The sequence below is a fragment of the Ochlerotatus camptorhynchus genome, unplaced genomic scaffold (genome assembly GCF_037179485.1).
Source record: "Ochlerotatus camptorhynchus isolate MF236.1 unplaced genomic scaffold, CSIRO-AGI_Acam_v1.1 ptg000208l, whole genome shotgun sequence".
In the NCBI taxonomy this organism is placed as follows: Eukaryota; Metazoa; Arthropoda; class Insecta; order Diptera; family Culicidae; genus Ochlerotatus; species Ochlerotatus camptorhynchus.
In genome coordinates this window covers 125884-153721 of record NW_027040698.1, presented here as the reverse complement: position 1 = coordinate 153721, position 27838 = coordinate 125884, and the positions used below count along the sequence as shown (strand labels likewise).

The 27838-nt window shown below is 38.2% G+C and overlaps 1 protein-coding gene across 2 annotated transcripts in view; it reads left to right on the top strand.

The window, feature by feature from the left end:
* The window catches only part of LOC135703059 (nardilysin-like), a 50838-nt gene that overhangs the window by 12002 nt on the left and 10998 nt on the right, over positions 1-27838 (top strand). The window contains exons 1-2 of one of the 2 annotated variants that reach the window (XM_065224167.1): positions 11789-11828; positions 12032-12275. In XM_065224167.1, the coding sequence (XP_065080239.1) occupies positions 11813-11828; positions 12032-12275 (260 nt within the window). In that variant the 5' untranslated portion in view covers positions 11789-11812. Of the gene's footprint in view, positions 1-11788; positions 11829-12031; positions 12276-27838 lie in introns of those variants that run through there. The other variant, XM_065224168.1, reaches the window with a different exon arrangement.

Sequence of the window (27838 nt, the reverse complement as noted above, 5' to 3'; positions counted from 1 at the left end):
AAAATCATTGTAACAACATTTTATTATATACATTCATTAAACAGCTAGGTTGCAGTTTTGCCGTTTTCGGAAGGGTGCAACATTATAACAATCATTTTTACTGTCGACAATAAATATTAATGTTAGAGCATTGTTTCCACTGAAAATTTCACTGTAATTTTTTTTTCGGGCATTGTTCATTTGGAAAGTGAAGTGCTTCAAAGAATTTATGCCGTTTAACAAAGGTTTTCTATACAATATCGATAATTTGAAATCCGATACGATACCGAAACTGATATTAAAACCAAACGCGATCGATAACGATAAAACTATGTTTTGCACAGCCCTATTAAAGCTCATATATAGGAATGAGAGGGGCATATTGAATAGGTGGGGCATAATGGGTATCCGGCACTACAGTCCCAAACCTCTAATTGTTCGAAACAAATTAATTGGTAGTTGGTTCAATTCCGGGATATGAAGCTGCTGCTTGTTTGTCACATTCGAGGCACACTGGCGGTGTTGCTTTTTATGTCAAAGAATCAGTTCAATTCAATCTTCGCCACAACGAAGTTATTGATGACAATTGGTTCTTAGGAAATGCAGTTGAACGTGGTATAAAGTTGGATAATTATGGTGTTTTTTTATCATTATCCCAGGTCTATTGACCAGCGTTTTGTTGAAGTTTTAGAGAACTGGGTCGATACATTCCTTAATTCTAGTAAATTAATTATATTAGTTGGTTATTTTAATATTAATTGGCGTGACAACTATAATTCGAATCGTTTGAAGCGCTTAGCTGGTTTTTTTTTTCAATTTGAAACAAACGGTAGATGAATATACGTGTAATTCCCGGCACAGTAGAACTTTGATTGACCATGTTTATTCTAATTTTTGTTCTGTCAGTTCAGTTACTCAAGCTTATTTGAAAATAACCGATCATGAAACTTTAAAGATTAATGTCTTAGACCATGTTAATGATAACGATAATTTTGTAAGTGCAGGAGGAAATATTCGAAGCAGGCTGTTTCGAATCTTGTTGAGAGAAGCGTCGATTTTCCATTAGTTGGTGGGACTTTAGATGAATATGCAGCTGTTCTTACTAACGCTTTGAAAACGCGTACTAATCAACTAGTTGAGCAAAAGTGTGTTTCTTTGAAAAACTCGAACAGCTGGTTCTTTGGATCTTTTGAATCTTAAACTTAAGAGGGACAAATGGTACAAAAAGTTTTGTAGATCTAATAGCGATAATCATTGGAATAGGTACACGGTCACGAGTAATAAATATTCACAATCGATAAAGAAAACTCGATGTGAATGTATTCAGAGGAAAATTGATCAGCATCAAAACAACAGCAAAGAGTTATGGAAATTTGGAAATCTTTGATGAAGCCTAGTAATTGTAAATTGTGTTCCATAGCTTTCGATGGCATATTAGAACAGTCAGAACCAGTAATAGCTTCTAAGTTTAATGATTATTTCGTGAAGAGCGTTTTACTAATCAATCAATCTATTGAACTGGTCTATGAACCGGATGAAATAAAACAGTCAATTAATAGTAACTGTAGATTTAATGTTTTTTACCCAATTACATTAGATAAACTTAAACATATTTGATTTTCTTTAGGAAAAACGGCTGGAGTAGATAATGTGAATGCAAGAGTTATTCAAGTTGCTTTCATGTCATTTGATACACTCTGCTGGACCTTATTAATCAATCATTGCAATCTGGCCACGTGCCGCAAATTCGGAAAGTTTTTTTTTTTTTATACAGGAGGGAATCTGCTCCCAAACACCTGAGAAGATAACTCAGGGTGTGGGGATGGGAGAAGTAGCACTCCCGACCCACTAAACTTTACCCTGTGCTCTAGGCCCTTGCCCTCCCCGGAACCGCCCGAAAGCATTACGTCATGGGAGGGGGCCGGTTGCGCTATGGCGCATCACTAAGTGTTGTGTCAGACGTGACACTCGCTACTGCACAGTGAGCAGCTGTGCAGGGCCTTCCTCTTGTTGTTCGCTGTTAGTTGTTCGCCTGAGTTCTAGAGCAGATGTGATAGCCAGCCAACTGTCCAGGGCCAAACAGGACAGATGTGACCGCTTACCAGCTGCGTGTGCTAAGCACTATAAGAACCCGGTGTCACTTTGCACAACGAGGGTTTGTGCAGGGCTTATCAACCTGCTGGGACGAGCTGGATGGGGTTCCAGTGTCCTTACTCTGCGGTAGTTCGTTTAGCCGCAATATCTCTCCCTTGGGTTCGATTATTAACTTTTCCAGGGCACACCACGAGGAGGCGAACTACTTCATGTCCCAGCGGCGCCGGTGGTGTAGTGGTAAAAGCTTGATTACCTCTCACCCCAGCAGGCCTGAATAACTACTATGCAACATGGCTTCTTTAAAGGCCGTTCAACAACTACGAATTTGCTCGAATTAATTAATTATTTCTTGAATGCAATGGATAACGGAAACCATGTAGAAGTGTTGTATACAGATTTCAGCAAAGCGTTTGATCGAATTGACATACCCATGCTTCTTTTTAAACTTCAAAAAATGGGAATTCATTACGCACTCCTCAAGTGGCTTGCATCATATTTAACTGACCGCCAAAAAATAGTAAAATACAAAGGAATGACATCAAATCCCGTTGATGTCACTTCAGGAGTTCCTCAAGGCTTACATTTAGGTCCGCTTTTATTTATTCTCTTCGTCAATGACATATCTCTCATTATTAAGAAATTGAAAGTTTGAATCCATACTGACGACATTAAACTTTTTTTAGAAATAAAAGATGCCAAAGACATCATCACATTCAAAGAGGAAATACAGATATTCCATACTTGGTGTCAAAAAACTGCTACCATTAAATATAAAAAAAATGTAACTCAATTACCATTAGTAGAAAACGAATCCTACCCGATATAACAATCACTTTAGAAAACCAGATCGTAGAAAAGTGTGATAGAGTCAGGGATCTAGGTGTTATTTTGGACTCAAAACTTACTTTCACAGATCATTATAACATAATTATTAACAGAGCTTACAACATGCTTGGTTTCATAAAACGTTTCTGTTATAACTTTCACGATCCGTATTCGATAAAAACATTTTAAATTGCTTATGTAAGATCGATATTAGAATATTGCAGCATAGTTTGATCTCCTTTTTCAATCACACACAAAGAAAGAATAGAGTCCGTTCAAAAGCAGTTTCTATTGTATGCACGCCGCAAGTTAGGTTGGACTGTATTTCCTCTGCAGTCTTACACAGCTCGGTGTATGCTCATAAATATCAAAACATTTAAAGAGCGTCGTGAATTTGCTATGATTTCTTTCGTAAACGATATCGTATCACATTGATTCAATAGAGCTATTTCCATCCTTAAATGTATATACACCATCTAGGCATTTACGAAATAGAAATATATTTGCTACAAATCGTCATCGTACGAATTATGCCAAATTTGGACCCTTGAACCAAATGATGGACACATATAATAAGCACTGCGATAACATTGACTTTACAATGACAAAAACCAAATTAAGGGGAAGCATACCGATCCGAAAAAAAAAAATTGAGTTTCAATTTTTCTAAAATTATTATTAACATATTATCACATTTTTTCTTATTTTTTAAAGAAAATTCTCGTGCAAAAATATTTTTTAAATTTATTATGGCATAAAGTTGAACTAAAAACCACAAAACATCAACTTTTCGGTTTTACTGAGAGTCCGATATTTTTTCATGATGAGATAGAAAAACTATTTTTACATGTAAATTTTCTCAAGAATCTAAGGAAGAAACTGATTTTCTTGGATTTTTGATCATTTTTTCCAATGTTTTTAGAGCAATAAAAACGTGGCAAAAATATTTTTTTTATTTTCGGGACGGTTTTTTTTTAAACTTGTTTTCAAGACATATTATAAAAAATATAAACAAAGACAAAATTGTAAAAATAGCACTTAAGGTTCAATTTACTTTGATGCATTTTTAAAAAAATCAAAAGCAGTTTTTTTCGACGCATTATTTTATATTGCAAAAAGCTCGCGTCATTTTGTGTAAAATATCAAAAGGAATCGAATAGTGCGAGCTTTTTGCAATCTGAAATAATGCGTTGGAAAAAACTGCTTTCGAAATTTTCCGAAAAGCATCAAAGTAAATTGAACCTTAAGACAACAATTGTAAAACCACAGACAAACAGACATAACACTCGCAAGTAGTTAATCGAACAAGCATTTAACGGAAAATTTAAAAGTATCGTAGTTGGTAGTACCGCCACCTGTGGCGTGCATAGTCTATTCCCTTGCGTTTGACGTTTACACACTACCGCTATCTGTTCAGCGCAGTGCCCACCACAGTGTACTCAACAGATGGCGGTAATGTTTTAGCGACGATGTTTTACAGTGAGAAATATTAAATGTCTTATGTCTGTTTGTCTGTGGTAAAACGGTCTACACTGATTGACGACAAATAAATAAATAAATAAATTCCAGTCGGCGTCGCCGGGATGTTCTGAGGCATAACATCTCTTATCACGCCTTCCTTCGGAAGAGAAATAAAGCCGGTTCATGAGTTGATGGGTCGATAGGTACGGTCCAGGTGTAGGAGCTGCCTCCCTGGCGCGGGAGCATTGGTGCTCAGCACGGAAAACAAATCAAAGGAAAAAAAACAATCAAGCGCTTTGGAATGCAGAACCCAACATTACAAATGGTTTGAAAGCTATAGCTGACAGAACACAAAGGACTGTTTTTAATGATTTTGTATCCACTCCCGTTGGCTTAGAGAAGTGTATCAGGGTCCCTTTTATTTATTATGTATATTAATGACATGCGACGAGTTTTACGGTTTTGTGATATTAATCTCTTTGCTGACGTATTATTCATTGCAAAGATTTATAAAAAACCGTTTCACGCTTGAATGACGATTTGCGTTCTCTAAGTAGATGGTTGAAGTATAAGCTATTGAAATTGAATATAAGTCAAACTAAATCCTTGGTAATTTCGCGGAATCGTGACGTATCTGTTGTTATTGATGACGCGTTCATGAAATTAAATATCTTGGCGTGATTATTGATGACAAACTCAAGTTCAATTCTCATATTGACAATGTCATCAAGAAAAATGCCAAGAAGTATGGAATTCTATGTCTCTGGAAAAACAATTAAAACAGTTATACAAATCAATCATCTCCCCTCATTTAGACTTCTATGGTTGGCTAATGAAACACAAATATCGATATTACTGTAAGCAGCAGGGATGTAGCTTCGACGGTGGATGCTCACGGTAACAACGGCCGAACTAAAGGTGCGGGGGAGGTATTCGATGGATGTTGGTACTCTACCAGATCATCCGTTCGAGGTAGCCAACGTGCTCCTAGTGGCCTTCACGTACTCTGATTCTGTTACGCAACCACTATGGAACGGAATGAATCTACCACATCAGGAATCGCAAAGCAGGCCAACGGAAAATCCTTTTGCCCCGTTTAACTGCCAGAAACTGGCCACAGAGCAGTCGCACCGGAAATACACTACGTGTACGGAAGCCGGAAGAACCGAGGGATTGCCAACGGGTTTCTAGCCCGTATAAAAAACGTCCGTAAAATGACGCTTGCTTTTGAAAAATACGTACAAAGCACAATGGCAGAGTATTCGCCTTTGTGATCGTACCACACCAAAGAACTATTGTTAAAAAACAACTTTAACAAGGAAAAAAACCCAAAAGAATATCACTAGACTAACTTCTGCCCTCTAGCCGACAATTATTGAAAGTCAACGAGAAATTAATTTTAAAGAACTCTCGAACCCTCAAATTCAATATTCATTGAATCATTTTGGACAAGTTCACCTATTGACTATCTACTGATTCAACCTTAAACTAAAAAAGGGCTATTGCATTTTTTATCCTTGATTTGTGTCCGTCGATCCTGTTTTCCGTACTGAGTGTCAATGCTACCGACGCCTACCTATTGCTTGAGCTTGAGCTTGATTGACCGCCCACGGTTGCTACTCTGTTATTGCCAGATCAGCTGTAATTACACAGAGAACCAATAGACGATGCTTGGGACTAGCAATCATCCTCAATGTGTAAAAACTGGTGATCTTAAATTAGGCAATACCAGCGCCGGCCGCGCCCGAACACAGGTCAAGAAAGGAATGGGAAGGATTGTGTTGACATGACACTCGCTTTGATGGAAGCCGAGAACACCTCTGCACTTCCACGAGGAATCACTGGGATGTTGGATAAGAGGGTTGGGTTTGCAGCAGGGTTCGTTTTGGTAAACGATAAGCTGAATTGATGTCCTAACGATCATATAACGCGAAGGAGCTTGGGACTAAACCCACGGTCTTCTGCTCAGTAAGCAAAAACGTTTGCCACTAGGCAGACGAGCACCTTTTTAATCACCGAGTTGCTGTTATTACCATGTAGTCATATTAACAAATAAAACGATTGACGAATCTTGATTGTGGATGGGCCTGAGAATAGACTCATGATGTTCTGCTCAGTAAGCAAAAACGGTTGCTCTAAGGCCACCGAGCCCCTCATATCACATAATACCGTTGCTCAAATTTGTGTGTCCATTCAAACCCGGAACCAACGACAACAACGAGTTTCGCAAAATACACGATACACAAGCGATTTTACCATAAATCTCTTTGATATGTAAGGACCTGGGACCGCGCTTTTCTGCTCAGTAAGCAGGCCACTGTAACCGACGATCTTTCAAATCCGAAAACTAAAAACTACGAAAAAGTACTTAGGCCTTCATTAAGTTCCACTTTCACGCGACGTACAATGTTTCAATTTGCTCTTTACGTATTGTTCAGGCTAGGCCCTTTTCAAAATTTACGCGAGAAATACGCACAATCGTCACCTACCTCGCAAAACTGGTTCCAAACGACAACAAAGGCATAAGCAACGATGGATTGTTGAACTTTGCTGGCTCCGGTGGTGTAGTGCAGTAAATGATGTGATGTATGGAATAATGATGTAATTGTAATTTTGTAATTTATCAGCACACACCCTGGTCGACCACTGTAAACCAATCTGCCGTTCAGCGTTTTCGGTTTTTGTTTCTGGATCTTTAGTTGCCTCTGTGATATACTTACTTGCGGCATACTATTTTGGGAGTGTACATGAGCGTGTACCATGTACGGTAGCTCATCTCTCATCGTGATGGTGGGACATAGTAGACAAATTAGAGAGAAAACAAGGAGGTATTAGTATTAGTTATATGTAAACAAACAAACCAAAAGTTAGATAATGCGGCACTGTAACTACTACTATTTTAGAGGTATGATTCGTCATGTTTAACTCAATGTTTCAATTGAGGCAAACTATCTATCTTACAATTACAAAAGCAAACCTAAACTTACAATTATATGCAAATGCAAAATGAAACTTGACAAATCATCGTCAATTCCCTTATTCCAGGGCAGGGCCTGACGATTTGAATCTAATTTTGATCATTGAACGGGCACCATATGGTACATTTTCTCACCATGAACCTATCATTTCCAGCCTATCTGAACTATTTAATAAATGGAAGCCATAACATGGGTAACGCTCCCCCTAAGCGGGCCCTCCGCATCCTGTCTCTGTCTTATCTCAAATACAAAATGCCAATGGTATGAATGTATCTATATATAACTTGGAAATGACGTACAATCAAATAAACCCGTAAGCCACTCACTTGGTCAGGCTTCAGAATCGTCCAGTGGGCAGTGCACTCTACACTCCAAGTTCCCTTTTTTCAAATTTACCGCAAATTTGATATTTTACCCATTGAGTGTTGATTAGTCACAATGAAACATTGTGACAGAAGTTGAGGTTACTAGTGTATTAAATAATCTAGGTCCTATTTAGGATTATATCTGAAAAATCCAAATCTGGCCAACGCCCACCCTAAACCTAAACCTGTTCTAATCCACCTGAAATGACTAACGAATGGAAGACTTTGACTACCCAGCCATGCAATAGTCTCATTCCGTGCCTTATGGCAACTTGATGATTCTATTGCGCTCATCTTTTGGCACCACCCAGGGGAGACTTGGTCCTGTACCCAATGCTTAACTTATCTCCATTCCACTCAGCTACTCGCAATTTCTTGTGATATAGTGGGCGGAATATTATTATATGAGACAATTCAATGCAGACGTCTTTCCAAATTTGGCAGATCGACAGGTAATCGGTGAGTTACCACGATAGTTGCTATTCAACAACTCGACAACGTCCCATCGTCAACGCCTGCTATGAGAATTTCCCATAGCAGACGCCAACGAAATGACGTCATCGAGCTATCGATCAACTACCCTGGTTATCGCCTGGTACCTTATAGCACGATGCTAGGAGGCGAACCGGAAGAATCGATGAGCTACCTCCCCCGCTACCGACGCCTACCTATTGACCCATTAACTCATAGACCGGGGACCACCGACCGAAGTAATCCCTTCCGTAGGAAGGCGTGATCAGAGATTTTATGCCTCAAAAAATCCCGGCGGCGCCGACTGTGAGATTAAACCCAGGCCTTTTGGGGTGAGAGGAAATCACGCTTACCATTGCACCACCGGCACCACTAGCTATTGCATTGGAAACGGAAATTATATTTAAATTTTAAAACTGCTATAACATTATACGGTAATGACCCGATTTTGTCAGCCCCCTTTTCGATAATCCTTTCTAATGTTCTACGAAACCCATGCGCTTTTCCAGTTGTCTTATTGCACCAAAGTATATCATAAACATCCATTTTGAAGATGAATGAGAATGATTTGGAAATACGGTTATGTAAAATCATGGAAAAATAAAAGTCTGATGCGTGAAGGGGCTGACAAAATCGGGTACTGTAGCATGCGATGGATTGGATTTTAAATATAAAAAAAAGATGTTGCATGTTTATCTTGAATTGGAAAAGAGTTCAAAACAAAAGAGGTGTTTATTTACAAAATACGAGAAAAATATTATTATGAACTAATGGAGAACGTTACATGGTTAACTATAGAAAATTGATCAAAGTTTTTAGCCGTAATCAACCAATCACGTGCTCGCTTGCTATGACTATTGAGAGAACAGAGAGACGAGCTGATTTCCGGTTGCTTTGTTCTATTCATTGACCTATTTCAGCAAAATACTGAAGAAAATGTGGGGCTTAGAATGCTAATCTTAATGCTTAAGTAAGTAAGGGAAACGTAGAAAATTTGACTGCAGTTATCGCTTCACCGCCGAATGCTGTAAAGGGGGGGGGGGGGGGGGGGTTCGTTGCGTTGTACACTGAAATCAAACAAACACCAGAGAGTGAGTCACTTTTACACATTCGAATGGAAACAATCGGAAAAGAAAATCTAAAAGCGTAACCTACGCCTTTAGAAATTTCTCCATACGAATGAGTAAAAGTGACTCACTCGTTGAGTTAGTTTTATTTCCAGTGTTTCGACTAGATAGCAGGTTGCTGTCTTTAATAAAGTTATTCAGATGAATAAGACCTATTGTATACTGGACAGCTCAGATTAGAATTCTTATATATGTCGGCGCTTATGTACTATTTGACTTCTGATTGCTTGCTTTAAATTGACTGCTCTGCTACTTAGAAGGTTTCTGTCTCTGGAAAAGTTGTTCAGATCAATACAACAAATTCCGAATTATATTGTTACGTTCCAACTGGAATTATGCATCTGCCTTTAAATTTAATTACATTTGCCATTACTTGAGAAATGGTGACTACACAAAGCACAAAACAGCAATTTGTTAATTGCCCATATTCTTGTGTTCTTTCGAACCGATGGTCACGATATACGGGAAATGGATGCGGCCTAAATGCTCCTAATTTGGGCCCATACATGAATTCAGCAATCGACTAAATTTTCAATAGCGACCAAAAAATCCATTATTGCCGTCCCAATGACGCGTTCATCTAGGTAAAATTGATAAATAGCAGATTTTTAGCGATGGGCCCAATCTTAGTTCCATAAGCCAACATTAGCACCATTTCCCCTACGAAAGAAAATAGAACAACAAAAAATAATGAAAGTTATGAAAACTATAACTATAACTAGAACTACATGTATGGAGATTAATCCATGCTATTGATATAAAGATTTGTGATGTCAGGCGCACTTTGATTTCTACAGTTGTTTTACCATGGCTAACATAAGTAATTTATTTGAGAACCGATTTTCTAATTTCAAAAATCGAATCTTAATTTTAGGATTTATTCAACAACCGCCCAAATTTCCAAACTTGGAATGATAAATTGTTTTCGAAGTTAAATCTCAAAACAATTTATTTTGTTATTAATATATTATTGGATCTTCTTCTTCTTTCCTTTATTTAACGTCGGTTTCTGTTCCGCAATCTAGTGCCAATCACCGACGGACATCGATTGCCATCCATTGACTGCAACCGAATGTGCAGGAAGGCAGCTTCCGCACCTGCGTAGGATATCGCACCCATTCAAACACACATGGGCCGGGACTTCCCTTCCGAAGGAAGACGTGACCAGAGATTTTTATGCCTCAGAAAAATCCCACCGACCTCGCCTGGGATTGAACCCAGACCCATCGGGGTGTTAGAAAGCAGTCACGCTTACCACTACACCACCGGCGCCGGCTTATATTATTGGATGGAGCAGCAACAATAATAAGTCCTACATCTACCATGCGATCGTGCTTCGGACATAGCCCTAACGTTTTTTTACCCGCGTTTCAGATCAAAACAACAGCTTATGACACATAAATTGATCTTTTCTTCAACAACATCATACCTGTAGGTTGTAGGCTGCACTCCACAGTATTAACATTTGAAACTGCCTCTTTTGTAAACAAACTTTTAAGGCCCTTTTCGCGCAAACCGAAATACGCCCACGCAAACCAAGAACACTATCGGGAGGGTATAATTTGCCGGTGTCCGATGGTGCTACTGGTTTGCATAGGCGAGCTTCGAATCGCGCGAAAGGGGCATTACAAGTGTTGACGGGAGATTTCATTACTAATACCAAAACTGGCTTAACTACCCCTGCATACAAAAAAAATGGTTGGAACTGTTATACTCCAGAATTAGTATGTTCAAAAACGACCTTCGAACATAAGTTTTTGTTTTTGCTGTTTTAACTAGCACGATATTCGTGCTAGTAAGGGAACATCCATTAAGTACGTCACACTCTAAGGGGGAAAGGGGGTTTCAAATGTGATACAATATGTGTGTATGCAAAATGGGACGAAAGGGGGGAGGAGTCAATTTGACTAAATTTCGCGTGACGTACTTAATGCATGCTCCCTAATGGTAGTAACGAAAACTCATACAAAGTTCAAAATCATGCATCAATATTTAAATCATTCAGCCAGAATGCTTCAAAGTATATGCTTGACTGAGGTTTTCGATCCAAAGCATTTCCTTGCTCTATTCATGTGAAAATAGACGTTCCGTTCGTTCGTTGGACAGGAACTCTCTCAACAAGAGTTGCATATAGTTGGGTGTGCTATTAGAGCTGTTATTTACGGTTCACTATTAGTGTTCGTCGGTTAGTTTGATTTCATAGTTACAACGTTGCGATGGTGTACAGAGCGGAGGGAAATAGTAAACTTATCAACAAAGGGAAATACTAACAATAGACAGTTCGGTTAATGGGCCGATTGATTGGTTCATTTTGAATAAATAATTTAGCCACCGCAGAGGGTGAACTGACCGGTATATACAAACGAAGAACGTGCATTAGAACCACACGATGACGACAATCGTCAGGGGGCAGTGTTTGAGACGTGTTGGTCAACAGAATTTCAGTCCGCTGAAGACGCGCGCGTAGTGCAGACACTCGTCTCAGAGATCGTGGAAGGTGGTTCAACCCAAAATGCGGTCTCACTCATGTAATGATACGTAACAGTGCTCGATTTTGTATAACGTTGTATCAAATTTTTGCTCGCTAAATTGTTTTGCAAACATGTTTTGAGGTTTTTTTTTATTAACGATAGTCGTATTTTTTTCTCCCCCTCCATGTCGTCGCTAATGCTATGTACGTGCTGATGCTGATTTCTTTGCCGCAATGTGACCCATCAACAACAACGCTTAGGTAATGTGCTGTTGGTTATGATAGCATGCTTCACAATTTTCGCGAAAAACGGGTGTAGCAGATCAGCACAGGTCGGACAACTGATGACACGCAAGCGAGCTCTTTCACCGGCATCGAAACTAGTTTCAAACGCGCTTCTAAAGATGCCCGCCAGAGAAGAGATACCTCAACATGCCGCAGGAGAAAGTGGCATCCGTTATCTGGAGGTACCGGATAAATCATTTTCAGACAAGAAGCAATACCGGTAAGTGATGGTTATAGGCAGTCAATGCGACGATGAATGACACCAAGTAATCTGTATATTCATATTTCTATTGATTTTGTTGCTAAGCTTGTCGTGTTTGGTGTATAATTTGCAAGCGCAATGCGTCAATGATGATTTAAAATTTCATGAATCGCTTTATGATGGGAAATGTGAATTTTTTGAAAACGGTAGTGCCATTAACAAAAAGTAACCAAGCATATCTTCAATTATTACGTCCCCAACTAGTGTCCTTTGAGCACTTCCATTGTTGTGAGATTTCTAAGCCTGTACCTTGTTTACATTGTGTAGTATGAGCAATGTAACACTATGCTCAGGGAAAGCGAAAAAAAAAATCAACATGAAAAATAATAATAGCTAGACAATTGAGCGAAATCCCAGTGCCAGTGAAATGATAATTGACACTAATCCTTGTGTCCACCATCGTTATCGTTTGTCTCAAAACGTACACCATACACTGAGCCAAACAAAATTAAGAATTCCAAGGCATGACTTATGACCCTTGCAAAATATATGTATACATATGACTTATGATTTTTTTTTATACCTGAGATTTTCAGTCAAAATCTGGTGCGTATGAATTCTCTAGACATGGCTATGCTGCCAGTGGACGCAATATTGTCCCATGCGTCTTGAACTTTTATATACACATGGGAAAAACATGCTTCCACCGGCAGTATGCATTCCATAAGCACGACTTTTGAATAATTATCGTGGTACGAGATACTATGAGTGGATCTTATACGCCTCTCATGCCTGCAAATCACGGAGTTACATTTAATTAATAATCTTAACGCTCAAGGTGCTTCCAATCTTCTACATTGTATAATGTTTTTATGTTTTATAAACTGACTTATGAATTTCATAAGCTGACTAAGTTTTATGTTTCATAAGTCAAACATATAATTTTCATGCCTAATGCTTGTGTCGGAAAGACATAAGTGGTTCTTATAGAATTCTTTAGTATGGTTGCCTCAGTCTACTCACGGTGCTAGAGGCACGCAACTGCCTTCGCTGGCCTGGCTGCCTGCGATCTCACGCTTCGTCCGGTCCTGGTACTGCACTTCACCACAATTCTAGGATTTTGGCTGCATCCACCCGGCGTGTACATAAACCGTTGCCGACTTTCCAAATGCAAGGTCTTGATCGGGTGATCAATGGTCAATGATGCAAATCAATGTTCACTGCGAAACACTAGCGTGCGTAGCAGGATGGTCCAACTTGCTACTCATTACTCTTAGGGGCCATCCATAAATGACAATTGACTACATATTGGGGAGGTGGACTAAACTTAAACTAAATTGGATAAAATAATATTTCTCATTCGAAAACATACAAATTTTCCAATGCATTTAACCTTTTCCCGCCAGAATGTTTTGGCATAATAAATTTAAAAAACCAGTACCTCTGGAGTGTCTTGAGATATTGGCCTAGATTTTCTTTCCGATAATAGGAGAACTAGTACACACTATGTTGCAGTAGAGCATTTCCAGCCCAACCCCTCAACCGCTTCCGATTTGAATGAAACATTGCTCACATGTTCGCTGCTATCAATAGTTGTATTTTTCATTCAAATATGATTTTTTTTCTACACAAGTAACTTTAAAAAAGCCCGTATTAAAAAAAATTACAATATTTTTTCAAAAAATCATAACATGAAAACTATTGATCTGATCAAAATGACATCTGAAAAAAGTTGTAGGTAGCTAAATTATCTTTAAGGAAAAAATACACTTAAATAAAAAACTTAGCTAATCAATATAAAAAAAACGTAAAACTTTGATTATCTTAAAACAGGGGGGGTAACTAGCTAAAAAAAATCTAATTTTTTTTTTAAATATTTAAAGTTCATGAAATTACATTTTTTATATAAATAATAATTGATTTGAGTTTTGCGCCTAATTTTCAATAAATTTACACATTATTACTTTTTTCGTTAATGCTAATTAATAATAATAGTAATAATAATTTTTTAAATTTTATACCATTTCCAAATGTTAGTCGTGATGTCCATAAACGAGATGTTTTTTCCATGGTTTCCAACAAATAATTCATTCTCAGATATGGTGAGGATTTCTTGGTCATCATCTTCCGAAAGGTCGAATATGTGTCGCTTAACACCCCATCCATGATTTTTTTTTTTTTTTTGTTTTCTGTTGAGGATAACACGCACTTCTCAGCCTCTTTGTCTTAATCGGTGATACATAGATATCCATGATGCCTTGGTTGAATGTCTCAATATTATCTATTGACAACAGAATCTGCTGAAGTCGATGAAGTCAGAGACGTAGCTGATGAGATGATATTCACAATGGATTCACTCCCGATATCTACGGGTGCTATTGAGCATACACCACTGGTAGAAGGTTGTTCCATACCTTGCTGCATTCCGTCATACGAAGGCGTTTTGTTTCCTGGCAAACGATAAACTTGAAGACGGCATCTACTACAAATTTTCAAATAATTATCCAGAAGTATTTTACAACCAAAACATTTTAATTTTTCTATAACTCCATCTGAGAAGTTTCTTGTTTCTGATTTAGGTAAAGGATTACAACATTTGAAATTGTTTTCCATGGTTAAAAAATAACTTGCTTTTTAACATGAAACGCTAAGAGAGATGAACTGAATGGAACAGGTGAAGGACTTCCCAATATAGGGGAAATGACGGCTTCGGCATCCCAACAAACAATTTGAGTTGATTAACAGCTGAATAAGCCATTTTTTAGCTGAAGAAGCTTATTTTTGCCTAAATAAGCTCTTATTAAACATTCAATGTTTGTTGGGATGACAGACTATTTTCGGAAACCCAAATTGAAACGCTAATATCACTGGATTTTCTGAAGAAAACACTTCGCTGAATGCATTCAAACTATTCTTTAGGCTTTCAGCTTCAATTTGATTATATTTGTACCGCTGAGAAAAAGCAATCTAGCAGGATTTTCTTGAAATGAAACACACGCACTATAAAATGCTGCTGATTTCGAGTTGCCGATGAAAGCACAGCTGTTTAACACGCAGCTCAAGTAGAAAGGTTACCGAATAAAAAGCGGTTGCCCACAATAGTCGATCTCACTAGAGAAGATTGGAGCATTGTAGAAGTGTTTCAAATCAGTTTTTTACAATTTCATTAGTCAGCCAAAGATCCCTTCAGATCGATCGTGTTTGTCATAGTCATAGTGGTCTTTGGTTTTTTGTTCATGATTCCGTTGAAATAAATCTGGGACTTTGAACAGTTATCTGAAGTCTATGACTTGGAAAATTGGTAACTACACTACAGATGCTAGCCTCTTCACCAACCATTCATCAGTACACACTTATATAGTCAGTAATTTTTACTGAGTTTTTGAATTGTGGAACTCTTCGATAAAATTTAGAAAATCTGTGAAAAATTTAAAGTTTAGAAAATGTGTTACGAAAATTTACAGACTTACTTCTGTTAACCCCGTGTAATGATGAAAAATAAAATTTGTCGATTTTATCCAATCTTTACAAATAACAGTCATTTGAATTTCAACCGAGTTTTTCAGTAATCAAAAAATTCTGTAAAAAAATACTGAATTCTGTAAAAAATTCTAAGTGTGTATACAGAAGTAGCGGAGCTGCACACTCCTCCATCGAAACAGCACCGCAGCTGTGCTGCGACGCTGCGAAGTGCTATGAAATAAAAGGGACATCGACTTATTACCACTACCTACTTCTCTCCCTTCCGCTCTCAGAATTCGCCAATTAACCACTTTATTCGAGCACTTAAAATGACGTTTACTACCACTCGAACTTTGAAATAAAACATTATTTTGATATTTTTTCTTCTAGAACCTCGAGAAAAGTAGCCAACATTTGTGCGTTTCTTAAAAAAATATAAATTATTTGGTCCAGTTTTGTGAAATCGCTGGTAGAAATTCACGCCAAAACTGCTTGACAAAGTTTTTTTTTTTTTAATTCTTTATTAAAGAGATTTTTAGCCTTAGGCTAGTTCATCTCTAAGCTTGACAAAGTGGTCAATTCGGTGTCACTCGTTGCGTGTTCTGCTGAGACTGAGCAATACTCGATACCGCGAAACATCTGCGCAGTTATGTTTTCTTTCGGCGCAGGAGATGTGCTTTGATCGAAAGTTAAGAATGTAGCTCAACATTTACAATAACATTCTACCAAATTTTCATGTGCGTAGTCCACTGCAACAGCCGAACGTACGAACGAATAGGGTGACTATAGCGCATTTGAAGAAAACGTCACAAGTTTTTATGGCTGTTTTAAATCAATAATTACGAAGAAACCATAAAGCCTACAAGGTTACTTCCAAAGGCACAAATCTAGGGAACTGCATGGGGAATAGTTTTGTAGAACAACTAAATTCACAGTAATGAAAATTTTCAACTTAAAAACACTAAAATGTATGACATTTCACCAGTTTTTTTTTTTTCAATATCAATGTATGACAATCAACTTTAATCGAGTTCTTTTCTAAAGAGCATTGATAGGTAAGACTTAAATATTTCATTTGGTAGGGTTTTTGATCTAATTTCCGTCCTACTAAGGACATCCCGCACTTTACGGGGGAGGTAGCTCATCGATTCTTCCGGTTCGCCTCCTAGCATCGTGCTATAAGGTACCAGGCGATAACCAGGGTAGTTGATCGATAGCTCGATGACATCATTTCGTTGGCGTCTGCAATGGGAAATTCTCATAGCAGGCGTTGACGATGGGACGTTGTCGAGTTGTTGAATAGCAACTATCGTGGTAACTCACCGATTACCTGTCGATCTGCCAAATTTGGAAAGACGTCTGCATTGAATTGTCTCATATAATAATATTCCGCCCACTATATCACAAGAAATTGCGAGTAGCTGAGTGGAATGGAGATAAGTTAAGCATTGGGTACAGGACCAAGTCTCCCCTGGGTGGTGCCAAAAGATGAGCGCAATAGAATCATCAAGTTGCCATTAGGCACGGAATGAGACTATTGCATGGCTGGGTAGTCAAAGTCTTCCATTCGTTAGTCATTTCAGGTGGATTAGAACAGGTTTGGATTTTTCAGATATAAGATACATTCATACCATTGGCATTTGGTATTTGAGATAAAGACAGAGACAGGATGCGGAGGGCCCGCTTAGGGGGAGCGTAACCCATGTTATGGCTTCTATTTATTAAATAGTTCAGATAGGCTGGAAATGATAGGTTCATGGTGAGAAAATGTACCATATGGTGCCCGTTCACTGATCATTGCAACGTTGATGATTTCCTATAGTGACACATATCACCTTCTTAATGCTTCAGTATGCCTCAAACGATTAATTCTTAGTTGTTAATAGAACTTCCTTGATGAAATCGGCTGCTTCATGCAGACTGAGCAATTCTGATTATAGTGTCAGATTTGTTCTGTATACAGAGGAACTGGGAGGGCTTATTAGAAACTTATCACCAATAAAATAATGATCTTCTAGTAAATTTTGCATTTAATTTTATTAATATTTTATTTTATTTAAGCATATTATTTTTGTTACAGTCAATTTGCATTAGCATATGATACAAGAGATTTAATATTACTTGCTCGTTTTCGCGTAAAATAATCAATATTTATCTTACTTGTAATTACCTTTGAAAGTTTTTTTTTTAAGTTTTTTTTTTAAGTTTTTTTTTTGTGATCTGAAAATTTACCCAGTTTGGTTAGAAGTTTCGAAGCTAACGCATGTCCACAGGCCTAATAGAAAGATAGGCAGAACAAGTGTATCATTAAGAATGGTTGCATGCAGGGTTACTTCCACTCACTTGCTATAGATGAGTGATTTTCGGAGTTTTGAATTCGTTAGATGTTGTAATGGAGATTTGTGCTGTTGGATGCGGGTGGAGATTGGAGGGCGGGTGTTTGATGCATAGAGCCTGTCAATTTCGCTTTCAGAGTGTCGCAGTCAGCGGTTTTATGATTCGTGAGCGCTCGCGATTCGTAGAATCGTTGATTGTGACTGCAAGTGGATTTGACGGGTTTTGTGTTTCGGACGCTTGTTTTTGGCCTTTTCTTGTGTCTAACATGTGCAGAGTATCATTATAACGTCTACTGGTTTTGAGATTCCTGGTGGCGTGAAATATATTTGTGAGAATATCTTTTTGAGATTTTAACAGTCACGTTTTGTTTGTAGTTTATATTTTATTTATTCATGTAATTATCGTAAATAATAGTTATTCAATAATAGATAGTTCATCCATATATTCGTACTTTGACGCGAAGCGCTGTGGATTATGAGATGCTCGATGACCCTGGAGGGATCGATTTTGCTTACTGAGCAGAAAATCATAGATTTAACCCCAAGCTCTTCAACAGCACAATAAATCGCCACCATCATGTGTATATTTGATATTAAACATTAACCTTGGAAACTATTTGCATATCAAGCGAAAACGTAGTCCTGTATTGTCGCGAAGCGTTATGGTTCTGAGATGCTCGATGACCCTGGAGGGATCGTTTTTGCTTACTGAGCAGAAAATTATGGGTTTAATCCCAAGCTCTCCGTCATGACTCTTAAAATTCATTATCACTAAACAAAATTAATATGTTCTTTCGATAGCCGGCTATCGAGAGATTAAATAAACAACAAATAAACAATACATACTTTTGGTTGCATCGCCAACTTGAGGTGAATCCTAACCGAATACCCTAGCCAACCCTCCAACTCCGTAGCACTTATGAGGGTGTCGCTAAGTCGGTGGCCTCTCGTTAAGTAAGTACTACATCAACATTTCCTTCATTATCCCTAGTTATGGTAAAGATGGGCGTGGCCGGGAATAGCGACAGTCATGCTTCTGTTACTCTTGTTTAGATTGGAACCAATGTTTACTCCTCAGCATTATTCCTGAAAGTAGTCTAACTGAGAATTTCAGAAGAGACGTGAGTGTCGCTAGTATCCAATCTACGAAGTATATCATAACAACGCTAACGCTAACTAAGGACATCCCGCACTTTACCACGCTTTTTGGAAAGGGTTTGAACAAAACATGGAATGTTTTCATCAAAGATAACTTCTAAATTTATCCACCTTTCCATACGTACCATTGGATTTGATAAAGAGTCAAACAATGTTGAGATATTATTAAAAATCTAACACTGCTTGTTGCTTCTAAATTCGTCCTACGCGTTTCAATTCCGTCCAAACGCATTGAAACGCCATTAGATTTTCTTCGGCCTACGGATAAACGGAGAAAAAGGGGATGCGCTAGGAGCGCTTCTTTTGTTTTGAGAACAATGAGCGTAAATATGCATAATAGGATTTATGTTGTAGCTAATGAACTAACGCATCGGAACAAACGTATGATTGTTTTGTGCATTGTGTAATCATTGATATTATTGATGATTTCTGCTCGATAGAACGAAAATGGGCGATTACGACGAAGTAGCGGTCTTCCTTATGTTGAAATCAGAAATCCACATGAAGATTAAAAAAATATAGCTAACCAAAGTTGGCAATAAAAAAAAAACATAAAATGTTGAATAACTCACTTAGCAGTCATTTCCGACCCAATGTTTCATGAGGATTTTTTCATAACTTTAGGAGCCCTATCTACCCTGAAAATATGTAAAACCCGGAACCAAACACCCTGTATATGTATATGTATATGTATACATTTTATCGACCAATTAATTCTGAAAGTCTATTTAATAAAGTAACCTACATTCATTTTACATGCCTGCTAATGATTTGCAACGTTCTACACATTACTGCACTGATTATTTCCGAACAAAATAACTTTTATTTACATCCATATGAGGTGAATGGAGACCCAACCTCAATCGAGGGATCCATTTAGCGTTTACCACTATTTACATCTAAGCGAATCAATTATGCCGAAGTGAATTCAATGGCGTTTCAATGTGTTGTGACTGTGACGGAATCAGCGGTGTCGCCCTAATCTCAATCCACCTATGCACCAGCCATCAAAATATTACTTCCAATGGATAAATGTTAGTAAAACTAGAAGATTATGTATGTGCATTGTTGATAGAAACATTCCATTACTTGATAAAAACCCGATTGTAAGAGAGAGATAAAGTGCGGTTTGTGCATAGTATGACAGCAATCAGATCATAACCCTACCTCTATGAACCACAAACTGTTTTTTTATCAGTTTCTTCTAGAAAAATCATATTTTGTCGTGAGTGCAAAATTATTAACAAATGAGCAATGTGTGCGAAAAATTGTGCCAGGATTTACCGCATATGGAGTAGAAAAGTGGGGCAAGATGAAATGCTATAAATGTTTCGGAAAACTAATTTGTGACCGGGATTTGCTATACTATCACTCTAAATGGCCACCATATGCTTCCTTAGTGCACAAAATTGGATAAAATACAAAAAAGAAACAACTCTTTTGAGAAAAAAAAAAACATTTTGTTATAATTTCACAACTAATGAAAATAATTGTAACCAGGGTTACTCCACTCACTTGCTATAAAAAAATGTTTTTCCGAATTATGAAAACATTAGATGTTACAATGATAATAAGTTCTTTTAAGTTACAAGAAGATGTCGTGAAGTATGTGGCTGACACATAAAACCTGTCAATATTGCTTTCAGTGCGTCACAATCAGCTAATTAACGATTCGTGAGCGCTCACTCAGAGTGAACGCTCGCGAATCATAAGATTGCTGATTGTGACGCTCTGAAAGCGAAATTGACAGGTTTTATTAGTCAAACACATACTTTACACCCTCTTCTTGTTACTTACAAGTACATTATATCATTATATCATCTAATGATTTCATAATTCCGAAAAACATTGTTTTATAGCAAGTGAGTGGAAGCAACCCTGATTGTAACCATCTGTTTTTAAAGTCATAGGTTGCGTTTTGGTGTGTATTATACTTAAGGTTAAGGACAGTGGAAATTTGCGATTTCGCTTTGGTGTTTTCCTTTTCTTTTATTTTAACTGCTTATTTGTTCCAAATTCAAAATAAATTACATTTCATTTTAACCTAGGTGCTCCAGCTACTACAGTAACGTATCAGCCTTAATTGTTACGATATATATCTAAGTGTTTTTTATGCCGGCGCCGGTGGTGTAGTGACTACTTTCTCACCCCAATGAGTCTAGGTTCAATCTCAGCCGAGGTCGGTGGGATTTTTCTGAGGCATAAGGGAAGTAAAGCCGTTGGTCCCGGCCCATGTGTGTTGTGAATGAGTGCGATATCCTACGCAGGTGTGGAAGCTGCCTTCCTGCACATTCGATTGCCGTCAATGGATAGCAATCGATGTCCGTCGGTGATTGGCACTAGATTGCGGAACAGAGGCCGACGTTAAATAAAGGAATGGAAATAAGTATTTTTACATTGTTCCTGCTTTGGCAATTCAGTATTTTAAACTGGTTTTCTATACCTGCATGTCGGTAAAACAATTGTCATGTTAAAACTAAAAACTAAAACTAAATCTGAATGAAAATTGCAACGATTTCTGCCTGAAATTATTAATTATTTTGTTGGACATTTGTTCTAAAGTCTCAATTCTATGTATTTTTCCTGGTAGTGCAACAACTATATCATATTGGCACAGCGTACAGCATGGCCGGTCTAAAAAACGTATTTAAATATTAGAAGTTCATTTGTCAGGCAAAGTTTGGATTTCCTGTTTATAAGAGGATACAAACATTTTATATAGGTATTTGTTACATTTGGCTTGAATGCCCTCAATGTGATATTTAAAAGTTAATTCTGGTCTGGTACTACTCCAAGATATTTCACTTGGTTTGACCAGGAAATTGGAACTCCGTTCATAGTGACTATATGACTACTACTAGGTTTCAAAAAGGAAGCTCTAGACTTATGTAGAAATATTATAAGTTGAATTTTGGAAGCATTGGGAGAAATCTTCCATTTTTTTTAAATAAGAAGAGAAAATATCTAAACTTTTCTGCAGTCTGCTGCAAATAACACGAAGACTTCTTCCTTTAACGGAATTGCCTGTATCTTCGGCAAACAAAGATTTGTGGCAACCCTAAAGCAAATAAGGGAGGTCCGAAGTGAAAATGCTATACAATATAGGCCCAAGAACCCTGAGGAACTCCAGCTCAGATATGGAATTTTGATAATTTACGGGCAGAGTTCTGTCAGTTAAATAATTTTGAACTAATTTCATAATATAGAGTGGAAAATTAATTTAATTAATTTCGAATGCTTTTCTATGTCTAAAAGAGCAACTCCAGTTGAGCAGTCTTCAGATTTGTTTGGACGAATTAAATTGGTAACTCTTAAGAGTTGATGAGTAGTTGGCGAAATTCAAACTGCAAAAATCTGCAAAAAATGAGTTCGAGTTGATGTGAAGCATCGTTCAATTTATGTTTTTAAAGTTTACTTATTGAAAAAACCAAACTTATTGGAGGTAGCTAGAAGCTTCAGCTGGATTTTTATACGGCTTCAAAATTGGAACAACTTTTGCATGTTTCCATTCATTAGGAAAGTATGCCAAATGAAAACATCTGTTAAAAAATATTACCAATAAGGACAAGGTACTCTCAGGGAGTTTTTTGACGAGGATATAGAAAACTCCATCATTACTTAGAGCTTTCATATTATGAAACATTTTAGTTATAGTTCAAAGGAATGTTTGGATCAAAGCTATATTTCATAAATGTTTGATATTGTTCCCAATCAGCTCAATGTTAATTGAAAGTAGAGCTGTTTGGATTAGAAATTATTTATTGGGATATTTCAAAAGTTACTGGAAGGTGAACAGAGTCGAAGTCAGCATGGGTAACCAATTGGCTACAAAGTTGACATGAATCAGTTAAGACCAAATCAATAGTTGAGGGCAGGGTTACTTCCACTCACTTGCTATAAAAAAATATTTTTCGGAACAATGAAATCATGAGATGGTATAATGGTAATTAGTACTTGTAAGTTACAAAAAGAGATCGTGAAGTATGTGTTAGCAGTGGTGGCACGAGTCCTGGAGTTTAACATTTTTTCCTTAACATTTGATACATTTTGCGATAACCATTGTGACGACAAAAACAAACTGGCAAGCGGCAAAAATGTCATGACATTTCTAAACTGTTTTCTGCCAGCGACAGAACATTTTCGCACAAAGAAGCAGACAAGACCAGCGGCGCGCGCGACATAAATTTATGTCGTGTAGAATTTTGCTGATTTCTGGCTAATTACTGCATTTATTTGATGTTTATTGCATGGAATTAAAAGATAAGAATGAAGACTGACCACTCATAAGCATTGATGTTAAAATTATGCGTAAATAAGGGAGTTGGTAATTTACTGTCACACGCAAGCCTGCAGCTAAAATTTCATTCCAATAAACTGTTTGGAAAAATCAGGCTGCGAGATTTTATTTATTATCTATCTCCGCTGTTCGTTTGGAATGTAGTTATACACGGTCGCCCGTGTGCTGGCGGTTTTGTTTCGCTCTGGACGATGGTTTTTCAAAAAATGTACTGTTGTCACCTCTGTGTGTTAGACACATAAAATCTGTCAGTATTGCTTTCAGAGGGTCACAATCAACGATTTTACGACTCGTGAGCGCTCACTCTGAGTGAACGCTCACGAATCTTAAGATCGCTGATTGTGACGCTCTGAAAGCAAAATTGACAGGTTTTATGTGTCTAACACATACTTCACGATCTCTTTTTGTAACTTACAAGTACTAATTATCATTATACCATCTCATGATTTCATTATTCGGAAAAATATTTTTTTATAGCAAGTAAGTGGAAGCAACCCTGGTTGAGGGATTTCTTGCTGAAGAAACGCATGTTGGGCTGTTTGGATATTGAATAGTGTAATAACCTGCAGAACAATCATCAAACAAAATATTGCCATTGGAATTGTTTTGAGTGTTATTCCATGAGCGGTGTTTTGCATTAAAATCATCAATAATGAAGAATTTAGACCTATGACTGATAAGTTTCTGAAGGTAACCCTTGAGAAAATTCTTTTGCTGACCTACGCATTGGAATGGCAAATAGTCAGCTATAAACGTAAGTTGTCCAAATTTTGTTTCAACAGAAACTCCCAAAGTTTCAAAAACTTTGGTTTCAAATGAAGAAAGAATTTTCGATTTCGAAAAAATGTGCTAAATTTATCAAATACATCAATAGTAGGTATCTTGTATTTTGTTTGAGTCGCGTTTTTTTTCGATTATTGCTCGGAGGTGCTCTGCCACTTGATAACATTTTTTTAGAGAAGATCGCGAGTGCAGGATCTCATGGCCAAAGTAAGGACATTTCCAGATATATTTTCAATGGGATTCCGGTCGTTGGATCTGTGATTCGGGTTGCCGCTGATTTCGGTTCCGTCGGAAGTGTACTCTTTTTTTTTCCTATGTGAGCGTTTTTCACCATGCCAGCATATTTTCTGTCTACGTTTGGAGTAGGAGGGGTACCGTGATCGTTCAGTTATCCGTGTTGTAGAGTTCTGGCATTGAAACTGCAATCGGCAGGATGTGATTATAGGTATAATACGATACATATGGTGAGACCTGGTTGCTAGTGACATCCCTAATTTTGGGCCCATACATAAATTTCGATGGAAAGCATTTTTTTACAATGTGTCACTAGCAACCAGAAATATCCCATTTGTATTGTCCAGATGCCACATTGTTCTACGAAAAATTAAAGAACAGGAGATTTTTATAGATGGACCAAATCTTTAGATCCATAGGCCAACATAAGAGCTATTCTAATAATTATTATTATAATACAGTACGGTATGTTCACGCATTCTTCCACCCCTGTAGATTCACGAAATGCATCGTTGTTTGAATATTGCCATTTAAGGGGAACAATGAAATAACAATCAGCATGCTGATAATCTGACACCAAATGCTATTTTTTCTCTGAATTGGCAATAGGTATTTTTATTTGAACTCAAATAATTTCGGTGAATAATTTTTGCGGCAAATACAACGCAGTAGCCCTGGCCGTTTTGATGTTTGTGTCATATCTCAGATATTCTGCAAACATCAATATTGACAAGAAAAATGATAAGGCGTCATCTAACCTAATAATTTACTTAGCTGTGTTCTCGTACTAGCTGCGCTAGTATTAGATTATATTTGATTAGATTAGATTAGAAGCAATAGTATTTTGATTGTTTTCCAATAGCTGCACAGTTGAGCTCTCAAGACTACATATAGAACAGAACGAGCACACACGGAGCTTAAATAAATGCTGACTATTGAACACTGAATTATCATTTATGAGACGGACCGAAAAGTTGTGGATCACTTGTGCTGTCATGGGAAGGGAAGGGTTAAGTACTTCTTTCCCACATTTTGTCTAGTTCTATTCTAATGCGAAATGCGATCCATACGATCTACTGCTATAAAACAGTTTTGTTTTTCTTAAATGCAAATGAGGTACGAATCATCTTACGCATTTGTTTCTGGAAATTCCATTTATGCAAAGTAGCACTTGAAGATTGTTCCACGATTAAAAATTCGCACATTTAAACATTTATAGCTTTTTCACCACGATATTACCAAATGACTTGAAATTTTCAGTGAAGGTTCTTTAGTCCATATTGCACACGTGCAATTTATGTAAAGGTTAGAGAAGTGCTTTATGTTATGCGAGTTTCAAATGTAAAGTCGGTGGTTATACATCTTTCACATAACGTAATTTCAAATCTTTCTCATTCATCTTCAAGATGGATGTTTATGATATACTTTGGTGCAATAAGACCATAAGACCGCTGAAAAAGCGCATGGGTTTTGTAGAACATCAGAAAAGATGTTCAAAAAGGAGCTGATCAAATTGGGTCATTAATGTTCAAGAAAATTCATTGCTCATTGTTGCTATTTATTTATTTATTTGACAACATCAACAGGACTCAATGTAGCCACAATGATAACTTAAATATTGAAACTCAAATCCAACCATTTTTGAAAACAAATATTACGCTTAAAAATATTGTGTAGTTGTGTGTGCGTGCGTGCGTGTGTGTGTGTGTGTGTGTGTGTGTGTGTGTGTGTGTGTGTGTGTGTGTGTGTGTGTGTGTGTGTGTGTGTGTGTGTGTGTGTGTGTGTGTGTGCGTGTTTTTTGTCAAGGAGGAAACCTTCAAAAAGGCCATCGTGCCACCGCTTGACGACTGGGCGCACAGTCGCGGTGACACGGTGTGTGGGATTCTTACCGCACTAAAACCTTCTTGGACGCCTTGCCCATTTCCCCCGGAACCACTTGTTGTATTACTTCGGAGGGGGTCGTGCATTTCGCACCTCACTTTACCTCAGCTAATTGGCGCTTCCAGTTCGCTGATCGTCTCTCCAATTTGTGAGTCATTTAGCTCCCAGCGTCACGTTCTACTCGGTTATCGCCGGTGGTGGATTCAGCCTACTCTGACGGAGAGTTCTACCGGCTTCGGCTTTCAGTTCGCACTTGTGTGAGCACATTACTACTTTCTAGTTGGTCTTCTCGCCATTTTCGCTGCAACGCTGACATGATCTGCGTTACCGCTCTGCTGACGGCGTTAAGGTGCCCTCCTCTCGACACATTTCTTCGACGATATTCTCCGTGCTAAGGGCGAGCATACCCTCTCGCACAGCATCAAATCTAGGACATTCGAATACCACGTGCTCTGGTGATTCTTCCACATTCCCACACTCCGGACAGAGGGGGAACGTTGTGTGTCCGAACCGATGCAGGTACTTCCTGAAGCATCCATGACCAGACAGGAACTGCGTCAAGTGGAAGTTGACTTCTCCATGCTTCCTGTTCACCCAGGTCGAAAGAATCGGTATTAGCCTGTGTGTTCATCAACCGTTCTCTGCTGCGTCCCACTCCTGCTGCCACTTAGCCATCGACTCCGTTCTCACAATTTTTCGTACTCCTCTGGTTTCTCTCGTCATATAGCACTCGTAGTCCTCCGCCAAGGTGATGCCGATTGGGATCATACCGGCGATAACGCATACTGCCTCCATCGAAATGGTCCTGTACGCACTCACGACTCGCATGGCCATGAGCCGGAACGTACTGTTCAATTTCCTTTGGTTCTGCTTCGTTTTCATCGCTTCAATCCAGGCTGGACCTCCGTACCTTAGTATCGATGAGGACACACTAGCCAGAAGACGCCTCTTGCTGCTGCTTGGACCAGAATTGTTCGGCATGATTCTGGCTATTGCGTTGATGACCTTCGCTGCCTTCTCGCAGGCATATTCGATGTGGCTATTGAAGTTTAGCCGGTCGTCGATCATCACTCCCAGATACTTTAGCACGTGCTTCGAAACAATGGTGTGCTCTCCAACGGTGATTTCTGCCCGTTGCACTGCTTTGCAGTTACTGACCAACATCACTTCTGTTTTGTGGTGGATTATCTGCAGCTTCGCTCCTTGCATCCAGTTACCAATCGTATCTATCGCCTCGGCCGCCAGCATTTCCAATTCTTCCAGCGTCTCACCGGTTACCGTCAAGACGACATCGTCCGCAAAGCCAACGATCTCAACTTCTTTGGGCAGCTTGAGCGTCAGCACGCCATTGTACATTCCGTTCCACAGCGTAGGACCTAGAATGGAGCCTTGTGGAACTCCCGCCGTGATTCTAAGCGATTTCTGCCCCG